This window comes from Dermacentor andersoni, chromosome 2, assembly GCF_023375885.2.
Source record: "Dermacentor andersoni chromosome 2, qqDerAnde1_hic_scaffold, whole genome shotgun sequence".
NCBI lineage: Eukaryota > Metazoa > Arthropoda > Arachnida > Ixodida > Ixodidae > Dermacentor > Dermacentor andersoni.
The window spans coordinates 129,811,424-129,824,597 of record NC_092815.1 but is presented as its reverse complement, the minus strand read 5'-3'; the positions used below and the strand labels follow the sequence as shown (position 1 = coordinate 129,824,597).

Sequence of the window (13,174 nt, the reverse complement as noted above, 5' to 3'; positions counted from 1 at the left end):
AATACTTCTAAGGATGCAGTGAATAGCATTGGTGAGACTATGCCTGACCCCGTTCTCGATAGGTAACTTCCTGCTTTTCTTGTGAAGAGACAAGGTAGTTGTGGAAGAATTTGTCACGTTGTAGTGACAATATTTACAAATATCTCAGTCATCCTTTTCTCGGGAACTACATTTCACCCACTAACAGTTTAATGTTTTCGTTCAGTGCAAGGCGCACCTGCATGATTTGGAACCTACTCGAAGGTTATCGCTGATGCTATTTTTTGTGTCAGTTGTCACCGAACCTTGTTTAATTCGACTCTGTGCGCGACGCTAATTAAGTGGCATTTTCTGGAAGGGACGCGCGCAAGAAACAACGCAGACCACGCCTTTCAAGCTGGTTTACGAAAGGAACCCGACGACGACTCTCGACGTCACGCTGCCACACGTCACCGACGAAGAGAATCTCGATATCGTCGCCTCCCTCCAGCGCCGAAGAATCCCGACAGATCGTCCGCCTGCGCTTCAAGAACCAGCAGAGGACCGACAGCCAACACTCTATAGCCTTCAACGACGCTACGTGGAGTGCCAACCCGGCCACCGTGTTTGGATTTGGCCCCCAATACGCCGACGAGGACTTAGCGAGAAACTTCTGCGACGATATTTCGGTCCATAGAAGATCATCCGACGTATTGGCGCACCGGCCTATGAGGTCATGCCAGACAGCATTTCGCAATCACAGCGGCGCCACTCAAGGCCTGAAATAGTCCATGCTGTGCGCCTAAGCCCTTCTGCCAACGCTAACGAACTCTGGGACTTTGTTTCTTTGTTATATTTCTTTACTTCATGTGCTTTAGTTTCTTGCTGTTTGTAGCATCGGGACGATGCTCTTTGAGAAGGGGGCATTGACACGTGTACTTATTTACCCTTTTCTAGGGGACTGCATTTCATCTTGATAACTTACGGTTTTCGCTAAGCTCAAGACGTGCCTAGATGATTTGGAATTTTCTCGAAGGTTATCGTTGATTCTATATGTTGTGTGAGTTGTCACCGACCTTGTGCAATCTGATATTGTGCGCGACGCGAATTGTGCAGTATTTTCTGGAAGGCATACGCGCACTAGCCCACAGCCCACCCACAGATCAGATCTTCGACGATCGCCGACTTCGCTCGTCGCTAGCGTTGTGTTTGAGTGATGTTTGTTTTGCCGGGTGCAAGTTCACCCAATAAAGAGTTAAATTTGTAACGCGTAGTTTTGAGGCCTCGTCATTTTTCACCGTCACTACAACGTGACAATTGTTTCCAAAATAGCATATATATATATATATATATATATATATATATATATATATATATATATATATATATTGTCACGTGTCTTCAAGAGGACTCGCGACTTTTAATGAGGACAGCTGGCTCCCGAAAAACACGGCGGTGAGACCTGACTATCGAGCGGGCGGGTAAAACATGGTAAAGGCAAGTGCTCGCGCAGAGAACACAGTCACAGCGACAGGAAAGACACCAGTACAGCATTGGTGAAGTGTGTCGGGCAGAGTCTCAAGAAACAGAGCGGTAACCGCATTAACTGCAAATATGAGCACAAATATAAAAAAATGAATAAATGAAGGAAAACTGATCACAAACGCGCAACGTATTTCATGCGTACGACGTGAATAATGTCAGGGCTAGTTTGTTTTCTACGCCGTGTTTGAGCCGCACTGTCCGGAACGACTTCGTAGTTCACGTCCCTAATGCGGCGCAGCCCTTTGGGCCAAAATATCGGCTGCAACTTTTCAGTAAGGCTACGGCGGTGAACGGGAGTCGCCCACCCACACTTGGTCGCCTGGTTCGTAGCATACTTGTCTGTGGCGGATGTTATAACGCCGTGCATTTGTGTGCTGCTGCTGATGTGCGGCCGCGCAAGCTGGCGAGCTCCCACAGCGCGCCGAGAAAATTCTTCGGCGTCAGTTGTTAGACGCTCGTCGTGCTGACACGGAAGCATAGCGTCCAGCATCGTCTGAACTTCGCGGCCGTAAAGGAGACTATGTGGGTGTAAAGCGCGTTGTTTCTTGTACGGTGCTAATGTACGCGGAGGTCACGCAAGGCAAGACGTGATCCCATCTGTTGTGCTGGACGTCAGTATACATAGAGATCATGTCCGTGATGACCTTGTTTAATCGCTCCGTAAGTCCGTTGGACTGCGGATGGTAAGCAGCCGTCTTTCGATGCCTGGTGTTGCTGAATTTAAATATTTTGTGCTTGGAACGCCGTCCCTCTGTCTGTGATTACAGTGGACGGGGCACCGTGGCGCAATAAAATTTGGCACGTGAAGAACTGCGCTACCTCAGAAGCCGTGGCTCGTGGGAGCGCCTCTGTTTCGGCATAGCAGGTTAATGAGTCAGTCGCGGCTATCACCCACTTGGTGCCATTGGTTGACCGAGGAAAAGGCCCAAGAATGTCCAAGCCGACTTGATCGAATGGCTTATGTGGTGGTTCGATGGGTTGCAATAACCCGGCGGGCTTCATGGGCGGTCACTTTCGCCGCTCAGATTAACGGCAGCCTTTAACATACTGTTTGACGCTTGCCGAAAGCCCGGGCCAGTAATACATCTAGCGCACCCTGGTAAGCGTTCGGGAGGAGCCTAACTGGCCAGATGTGGGCTCGTCATGGCAAGCGAAAAAAATATCGTCCCGCAAGTCTTTTGGAACCATCAGGAGGTAGGCTCGGTCATTCGAACGGATGTTTTTCTTTTAAAGCATGTTGTCGCGTAGACAGAAGGACGTCAACACGCGACGTAGATGGCGTGGAATGGCTGTTGGCCAGCACTCCAAGTAGTCGATCATAGGTAGAATTTCAGCGTCGTCACGCTGTCGTCTGATCAAGTCCGATGCAGTAATGGCGCCCAGGAAGCCGTCATTGGTCTCTGACTCTAAACTGACAGATTCGGCGGGTGCACACGACAATGTGTCAGCGTCTTCGTGCTTGTAGTCACACTTGTAAGCGATGGCGACGTCAAATTCCTGTAGCCGCAAGCTCCACCGTGCCAGTCATCCTGAAGGATCGCGAATGTTTGCCAACCAACATAGGGCATCAAACCAACCAACCAACAAACAAACATCAATACTATCTGTGAATTCGTTTCTCTTATATGTTCATATGTAATGTAACTGCATTGGTTTGACAGTATACCGATAAGTCCATGCAATAAAGAAAAAAAAACCAACAAAGGTACAGCGGTGGCGTAGAGGTAGAACACCCGCCTCGCGTGCAAGAGGTCCGCGGTTCGAATCCCGGTGCAGCGCAATTTTCCACCGGATTAAAACAAAGAAATCCGCGTGTTGATAAAAATTGCATAAACAGGCCTGGAGTGTGGCCTGATCTCGGTGACCTGAACCGGTAACGCACTCCCTCACCAGAGCAGGATTGGCCACCCTGGTGCAGTACTTGGCCACAACCTCCTATATGAACAGAACAATCGAACCCCGGCCCTCAGTGCCCAGCAGCTGCGAAGCGGCAGTCAGACCTGCGTCGCAGCAAAGGGTGCTAAGAATCCCTGGCTCCGGACAGGCCGCCATTGGAATATGAACCTGGCAACGTTCAACGCTAGAACGTTACCTAGTGAGGCGAGTCTAGCAGTGCTATTGGAGGAATTAGAGGGCAGTAAATGGGATATAATAGGGCTCAGTGAAGTTAGGAGGCCAAAACAATTATATACAGTGCTAAAAAGCGGGCACGTCCTGTGCTACTGGGACTTAGCGGAGAGACGAGAACTACGAGTCGGATTCCTCATTAATAAGGATATAGCTCATAACATACAGGAACTCTACAGCAAAAACGAGAGGGTGGCAGGTCTCGTTGTGAAACTTAATAAGAGGTACGAAATGAAGGTTGCACAGGTCTACATCCAGTCATGATGACCAGGAAGTCGAAATCTTCTATGAAGACATCGAATCAGCGATGGGTACAGTAAAAACAAAATACACTATACTGATGGGCGACTTCAATGCCAAGGTCGGCAAGAAGCAGGCTGGAGACAAGGCAGTGGGGGAACATGGCATAGGCACTAGGAATAGCAGGGGAGAATTATTAGTAGAGTTTGCGGAACATAATAACATGCGCATAATGAATACCTTCTTCGGCAAGCGAGATAGCCGAAAGTAGACGTGGAGGCGCCCGAACGGCGAGACTAGACATGAAATAGACCTCATACTCTGCGCTAACCCTGGCATCATAGAAGATGTGGACGTGCTCAGCAAGGTGGGCTGCAGTGACCATAGAATGGTAAGAACTCGAATTAGCCTAGACCTGAGGAGGGAACGGAAGAAACTGGTACATAAGAAGCCGATCAATGAGTTAGCGGTAAGAGGGAAAATAGAGGAATTCCAGATCAAGCTACAGCTCAGGTATTCGGCTTTAACTCAGGAAGAGGACCTTAGTGTTGAAGCAATGAAAGACAATCTTGTGGGCATCATTAAGGAGTATGCAATAGAAGTCGGTGTTAACTCCGTTAAACAGGATACCAGTAAGCTATCGCAGGAAACGAAAGATCTGATCAAGAAACGCCAATGTATGAAAGCCTCCAACCCTACAGCTAGAATAGAACTGGCAGAACTGTCGAAGTTAATCAACAAGCGTAAGACAGCTGACATAAGGAAGTATAATATAGATAGAACTGAACATGCCCTCAGGAACGGAGGAAGCCTAAAAGCAGTGAAGAAGAACCTAAGAATTGGCAAGAATCAGATGTATGCGTTAAGAGACAAAGCCGGCAATATCCTTACTAATATGGATGAGATAGTTCAAGCGGCTGAGGAGTTCTATAGAGATTTATACAGTACACAGTGGCACCCACGACGATAATGGAAGAGAGAATAGTCTAAAGGAATTCGAAATCCCACAGGTAACGCCGGAAGAAGTAAAGAAAGCCTTGGGAGCTATGCAAAGGGGGAAGGCAGCTGGGGAGGATCAGGTAACAGCAGATTTTGTTGAACGATGGTGGGCAGATTGTTCTAGAGAAACTGGCCACCCTGTATACGCAATGCCTCATGACCTCGAGCGTACCGGAATCTTGGAAGAACGGTAACATAATCCTAATACATAAGAAAGGGGATGCCAAAGACTTGAAAAATTATAGACCAATCAGCTTACTGTCAGTTGCCTACAAACGTATTTACTAAGGTAATCGCAAATAGAATCAGGAACACCTTAGACTTCTGTCAAGCAAAGGACCAGGCAGGATTCCGTAAAGGCTGCTCAACAACAGACCATATTCACACTATCAATCAGGTGATAGAGAAATGTGCGGAATATAACCAACCGCTATATATAGCTTTCATTGATTACGAGAAAGCGTTTGATTCTGTCGAAAGCTCAGCAGTCATGGAGGCATTACGGAATCAGGGTGTAGACGAGCCATATGTAAAAATACTGAAAGATATCTATAGCGGCTCCACAGCCACCGTAGTTTTCCATAAAGCAAGCAACAAAATCCCAATAAAGAAAGGCGTCAGGCAGGGAGATACGATCTCTCCCATGCTATTCTCAGCGTGTTTACAGGAGGTATTCAGAGACCTGGATTGGGAAGAATTGGGGATAAGAGTTAACGGAGAATACCTTAGTAACTTGCGATTCGCTGATGATATTGCCTTGCTTAAACTCAGGGTTCCTCAAGATTGGAAGATCAGCCGCCTGGTACCGCTTCTTAAGCCTGGCAAGTCTCCCTTAGAGATTACTTCATGCCGACCAATTGCGCTGGCAAGTTGCGTTGGGAAGGTAATGGAGCGAATGATCCTCGCCAGACTTGAGTGGTATCTTGAACATTACGAAATCTACCCGGACGCCATGGCTGGTTTTCGACGTCACCGATGTTCTATCGACAACGTTATCGATCTGGTAACCTATGTTCAACACCAAAAGACGTGTAAGAGGTTATCTGTCGCAATGTTCTTAGATATAAAGGGAGCCTACGACAACGTTCTTCATGATGCCATACTTGAAGCATTAGAATCGGTGGGCCTAGGCGGTCCATTATATCGTTGGACTCGCAGTTATTTACATAGGCGGTCTCTATTTCTTAACACTGAAGCTGGCCCAACCTCGCAATATTATACGCACCATGGAGTTCCACAAGGCGGTGTCTTGAGTCCCACGCTTTTCAACCTTGTACTCATTGGTCTCGTGGTACGACTTCCAAACACAGTTAAAATGTCAATGTATGCCGATGACATCTGCGTCTGGGCATCTGGTGTGACACGGCCGCAAGTACGCGCCAGGCTTCAAAAAGCTGCCACGTCAACGTCGGCGTACTTGAATGAACAAGGCCTCAAGATCTCGCCTGAAAAATGCGCATTGGTCGTGTTTAGCCGAAAGCCAATGAGATCATACGATGTCTCTATCGACGGTCAAAACATACCTTATGTCAGGACGCACCGATTCTTAGGCGTAATCATTGATCACGACCTCTGCTGGAGTCCTCATGTGGCCTACCTAAAGAAGCGCCTGACGGATATCTCTAATGTGTTTAAGTTTCTTAAAAATCGGTGATCTTTCCTGCAAAACCTTCCACCATAAAGATTCGACTCTCTCACTAGACTACGTCGACTGCCGCGGAGCTTGCTGCTATTCGTTGTGCACTTCGCGTGATTTCTGAAGAACTACCCAAGAAATGGAGCGTGTTCACTGACTCCAAGGCTGCTCTTCATTGTTTGGTTTCTGTTTTACGCCGAGGACCCCACGAACAACTAGTTCTAGAAATCAGACTGCTGCTTCACCACCTCGTCGAGCAAGGACACGACATCACGTTGCAGTGGATTCCAAGCCACTGTGGCATAATGGGCAATGAACATGCCGACGCAGCAGCACGATCTGCACATGAGGAGGGCTTGCAAGACTCCATTCCATTCTCAAGAAGAGACGCTGCAGCGAAAATTCGTGTGCTTGCAAATGAAGCCATCAAAACTTTATTTAACACACCAAGCTTAAAGCACACACGTCTACACCGACTGGACCCATCCCTTCGACTTCGACCCCCATCTGGACTCTCTCGACTCGAAACAGCAGTACTTTGCCGACTGTGGCTTGGTGTCGCCTACACAAGATCCTTCGCCTTCCGAGTCGGTATGGACGACAGCGCGGCTTGCAGACACTGCGGCGTCGAGGAGACCATCGAACACGTGCTTTGCCACTGTCCTCAATACAGCGCGCACCGGCTGTCACTAGCGACCGCGTTCGCCCGCCTTGACGACAGGCCACTTTCAGAACAGTCAGTTTTGGAATGCCGACGTGAACTGTCGTCGCAGCAAAAGTAGGTCGAGGCTTTGTTGACTTTCCTACGTGACAGTGGCCTATTAGAAAGACTATAATGACCCCATTTCATCCATATTCATATTTTTTTTCACACGCTTTTATTTTTGTCACGCTCTTCTTTCCGTCTTTACTTCCCCTTTCCCTTCCCCTAGTGCAGGGTAGCAAACCGGAGGTTTTAAGTCTGGTTAACTTCCCTGCCTTTCTCTCATTTGCATCTCTCTCTCTCTCTCTCTCTCTCTCAGGGGACCAATTGCAATGCATGCTCACTGACCTGGAGAGGCAAAGCAGAAGAGGGTCTAAAAATCAATCTGCAGAAAACTAAAGTAATGTTTAACAGTCTCGGAAGAGAACAGTAATTTACAATGGGCAGGGTGGCACTGGAAGTGGTAAGGGAATACATCTACTTAGGGCAGGTAGTGACCGCGGATCCAGATCATGAAACAGAAGTAATCAGAAGAATAAGAATGGGCTGGGGTGCGTTCGGCAGGCATTCTGAGATCATGAACAGCAGGTTGCCATTATCGCTCAAGAGAAAAGTGTGTATAATAGTTGTGTCTTACCAGTACTCACCTACGGGTAGAAAACTGGAGGCTTACGAAAAGGGTTCTACTTAAACCGAGGACGACGCAACGAGCTATGGAAAGAAGTATGATGCGTGTAACGTTAAGGGATAAGAAAAGAGCAGATTAGGTGAGGGAACAAACGCGAGTTAATGACACCTTAGTTGAAATCAAGAAAAAGAAATGGGCATGGGCAGGACATGTAATGAGGAGGGAAGATAATCGATGGTCATTAAGGGTTACGGACTGGATTCCAAGGGAAGGGAAGCGTAGCAGGAGGCAGCAGAAAGTTAGGTGGGCGATTGAGACTAAGAAGTTTACAGAGACGACATGGCCACAATTAGTACATGACCGGGGTAGTTGGAGAAGTATGGGAGAGGCCTTTGTCCTGCAGTGGGCGTAACCAGGCTGATGATGATGATGATGATGATGATGTACATCCAGTTCCGGCTTCGTGCTATTGACTACTCGCTCATAGGACTTCCTGGAGATGAGCGACGAATTATAGATTTCCAGAACCGAGCGATCGAGCGACAAGAACGAGCGATCTGTTCACGCGATGGCCCGTTTCGTCGCTCAAAGTAGTCGCTCGTCGCCGTCGCGCACAAAATCGCTCTCACTGGGTGTGGGCTCGAGCCAGCAGCAACTACGGAGCTGCCGTGGCCTGGGGGAATCGCGCTCGCCTCGCGCCCCGTATTCCCGGCGGGTTCTATTCCCGCCCAGACCGAAATGTACCATATATTCTTTTCAAAGCCATTAATTTACTTCGTTTGCAAGAACCAGCCTGACAACTTTGACGTCATTCCGAGCATTCTTTGACGTGTTTTTACTCTTTGCGTCGTCCATTGTTAGTACCATCTTTCGGTCACGCCGATACCGATGGATTTTCGCGTAAAGGGACATATAGTGCTTTCGCATTATTATGCAGATCCCCCGCACTGTGGATTGAATAGATGTCAGCGAAGTTTTCTGTGCTGTTTGTGTTCATTGACGGCATTTGGCGGTGATTTCGACGGCGTATGATAGTGACGATATGGTGTTACATTTTACCTTGAGGGCACCACTTGCGTTTGTCTAAGTAGTACACAAAGCGCACAGCGAGACGTGTTTGCTCGAGACGTTGTTGTGCGCCACTGTCCGCAGCCTGTGAGAACGTTAGCACCGTCATTCCTTCGCACGGCGCACCGCGTTGTGGGTGAGATAAATTCTTTTATTGAAGTCTTAGGAAAACTCGCTGGTGCCACGTCCCGTGCCCAACGGACCAACGCCCACGGACCACCCGGGCTTCCGTGCCAGTTTTGGAGGGTAGGGACATCGTGGCTGAAGGGTTGGTTATGCTGGACCACCACTTGCGTATTATCGTTTTGACGCCGCGGTGCTTTAGTGAGGCGTCGCGTCTGCATGCACTACGTCAGTTGTCGGCATGGACAAACTTGCATGGTGTTTATTTTTGAGAAATAGCAGAAACGTGTCGTAGCATACCATGAAATATTACTATTATTATTATTATATTTTTATAGCTTTCCTGTAAGTGTCGCCATGTATAGCAGTAGCGTTTCTTTTATTGAAGAGACCCTAAATGAAGCATGCTTTCTGATGGCGTCTTTCCTGGATGTAGGAGACGTTTGATTCTGTGTATGTTTAGACGCGGGTCGCTACTTTTTTCTTATCGGCTCTCTTCCGCCAGGCGGGACAGCCAAACAAGTCCCTCAGCTTATGCTTGTACGTGTTCGGGTGGTTAGGTTCTTGCTCATGGTTATCATACCAGAGATTCGCCGTGCCTTGTAAGTAGAACACCAAGCCAGCCTACATAATTGTCGGATCCCATTTGTTGTGGGCATTTTCACGCTCATAAGCGGTGATAACGTATTCAACGTGAAGGGGATCGGTGACGCATAGCGTTCCTGGATGCCGCGGCTGAGCCAAGACAATCGCCGAGGTGGTAGGCGTTGATGTGGGTCGCGCCATTTCGGGTCCTGTTTCGTCCGTCATGATGTTCAGTCCGAGGGGACGATCACTGCGTAGCTCGGTTGTTGTTTCTCGTGGGTACGCCTTAGCTCAACAAATTTGTTACGGTGCGCAAATCACATGTAAATACGTATTTGCAATATTTACAAGAAAGGCAACGATGCACAAACAAGGTGGCTGCCGAGACCGATGTCACCTCGCCACGTCAAGTCGTCTTCTTCCGTCTTTGGCGACACTCTTGGTTGCACCGTAACAATATATTAGACGGAAGAGTCATGAGGGAAATAGTGGCTAAATGTAGAACCATGGAGGGGGGGGGCAAATTCCTGTTTTGGCAAGGAAGTGTGTTTTAGAAGCTAAGTAGGCCTTACTATTTGGTTTCACCAGGACTAGCACAGCCCCACTGGCTCTCAGCTATATTATCTGATTTCAGGTGCCAACTTAAGGCAGGAAATGGGGTGACCTGGATGAGGATACAAACTTGCGACTTTGAGCATAGAAGCCCGATAATTTACCTCCAAGTCGCCACCATACAGTGCACTACACAGAGCAGCCACCTCAACTTGATGGGAAATAGTGAAAAACGGGATACACAAATTTCATGTTTAAACAGTGATGAGGTTAGATGGGCTTTGAGAAGGATGTTCAGGAGGAAAGTGGCAGGAGAAGATAGAATAACCATCGATTTGGTAAAACACGGAGGGGATACTCTACTTCAAAAGCTTTGGGTCCTTTATACGCAATGTCTCAAGACCTCAATGTATAACAGAGACTTGGAAGAACGCCAACATCAAGATGACAGCGAGCAATGCACCATTGGTGTCCTTAGTCTAATGTGTCTGGTTCTATCATGAAATCTTGGTTCTACATACGTTAAAAAATTTTCAAAACGGCACGTTCTGCAGTTAAACTTAAGTCAATGAATCTTCAATTGAGTGAAAATGTGAATCTAATACAAAATAAGAAAATTCACAGAAAGACGTTAGTGTTATTACAGATATAGTATCCCTTTCGTTAGTGAAGCTTTTTAAGGTTATTTCAAGTCGATCACTGCAATTGCGCGTTACCCTATAGCCTTAGTAACTCCTTTTGGTTTTCGGTGAGGTCAAAGAACCACGCGCTAATCCTTGTGCCGCTACACTTGCGTGCTTGTCGCCCAGCTTGAAACGAACATGGACATATTCCAGGCCCACCCACACTGATAGTAGGTTAAATATGGTAAGAAATACTTCCAAAATAAGTCGGGAATTCGGTACAATTCGGTAACAACTCACAAAATTCGTTGAATACTCCGTTTACGGAGTTGTGAACACTGTTTTTACAGGCTCCACGAATCTTTACAGCTATGTGGGATGCGTCCGAGGTCGCTGCCCCAGCCGCAACCCAAGGCCCGGTTCCGTGCATTCCTAGGGTCGACCACGTGGCTTTCTCATGGACGTTGGTGAAGTGCTTCACCGTCGTTCTCCTGGGGTAAGTGCCTCTTACAGTTATGATGTCCATTTTAGCTACCCTGTGCACGACTGGTGGAATTACCGAGACAATTCCCGATGCATTTCAATCTCTTCTAGCACAACAATGGCAGAAAGTTCATGCGTCATAGCAAAATTATGCATTTTTTACTTTTAACTAACAAATTTGCTCTTGATCCTTCGTCTTACTTGTTTCCGTTGTGAAGAAGAAGACGCGCCTCGCGGCACAGACACATCGCCAACGCGCGGCTCCGCTCCGCTCGCGCTGTTGATTACTGTCGCCTTTTTTGGACAGTGCTTCGGGCTGTCTCGCCGTTCCCGGTCGCTGCGCTTTTGCCTTAGGAGCCGCCAATAAACCTCTTCTCAATTGGTGGAGGTGCTGGGACTCAAACCCCGTCGCTTGTAACCCTGGAGCTGCGATCAAGAACGCTATCGCCCGCCATGACAGACAGCTCATCCCAAACGGCGCCGACGCCACAGTCCGTCACTTGCACCGGCGTTGCACGACAACGCGACCCCAAGATCTTCAGCGGTGCAGACGACGAAGACGTAGAAGACTGGTTGGCGTCATATGAACGGGTGAGCGCGCACAACAAGTGGGATGATCCAGCGAAGTTAACCCACGTCATCTTTTATCTGGCTGGTGTTGCCCAACTCTGGTTTCACAACCACGAAAGTGACTTACCCACATGGTCAATCTTCAAGACAACCTTTACAGAAGTGTTCGGCCGACCCGCTGTTCGCAAACTGCGCGCTGAACAACGCTTGCGCGCCCGAGCACAGCAGACGGCAGAAACATTCACGAGCTACATTGAAGACGTCGTGGACCTGTGCAAACGAGTCAACGCGGCAATGCCCGAAGCTGAGCGAATTCACCATATACTGAAGGGCATCGATGACGGCGCTTTCCAGATGCTTCTAGCCAGGAATCCGCGCACTGTGTCCGAAGTCGTCAGCCTATGCCAAAGTTATGATGAGTTACGGAAGCAACGCTCTTCGACTCGGCGTGCTCTGGGCAGCGACGACTTGGTGGCCAGCCTTGACAGCATGTACGACCCATGCTCATTACTTCAACGGGTGAAGGACTTCGTGCGTGAGGAAGTTGCCCGCCAACTTTCTTTAGTCCCCTTCACTCAGGAGCCCACCTCCCGTCTTCCAAACACGCTCCGCACTCATCTCCGAAGAGGTCGCTCAAGTTGTCCCTTCCGCACACCATCAGCCGCCTGCAGCCACGAATCTCAACTCTGCTCTGGCAGTGCAGCCTGTCGCGACTCCTCCCACCTATGCGCAGCCAGTCCTGCCTGTGGCTGCGCCTCTTACGTACGCGCAGGCAGTACGCAGGCCTCCGCCTGCGTCTTTCGCGACCCATTCCCAACCGGTGCCACCGGAAGCCCATGCTGCATCTTGGACCGCACCGAGAGCTAATCCTTGGAGGACGCCTGATAATCGTCCCATCTGCTATTCTTGCTGCACTCCTGGACACGTCGCCCGATATTGCCGACGTCGGCCTCAAGCGTTCGGCGACGCCTCTCGGCCCTTCCAGTACGGCAGCCGCCCTTTCGCCAATACGCCACTCCTTCCCACCAACCGTATGCTCGTGCTGACCTTCCAGAATTTCCTTCGCGTCGCTCGCCATCCCCTCGCCGACGCTCGCTCTCCCCAATGCGTCGGCGACCCGCACCACCTGACCAGGAAAACTGAACGTCGCAGTTCACGAGGCAAGAACTGCGCCCCATTCGAACTGTCTAAGTCCTCGCGCCTGTCCTGCTAACGTGGTCGAAATTAGTGTAGAAGGTGTTCCTGCATTCGCTCTTGTGGATACCGGCGCAGCCGTTTCTGTGATAGCCGCCAAACTGTGCCGTTCGCTGCGCAAGGTGACCACGCCGCTTTCT

At 49.0% G+C, this 13,174-nt stretch overlaps 1 protein-coding gene across 1 annotated transcript in view; it reads left to right on the top strand.

The window, feature by feature from the left end:
• LOC126541003 (lysosomal cholesterol signaling protein-like) overlaps positions 1 to 13,174 on the top strand; it is a 196,919-nt gene that overhangs the window by 50,831 nt on the left and 132,914 nt on the right. The window contains exon 2 of the mRNA XM_050187814.3: positions 11,157 to 11,283. Within this exon, the coding sequence (XP_050043771.2) occupies positions 11,159 to 11,283 (125 nt within the window). The 5' untranslated portion in view covers positions 11,157 to 11,158. The remainder of the gene's footprint in view (positions 1 to 11,156; positions 11,284 to 13,174) is intronic.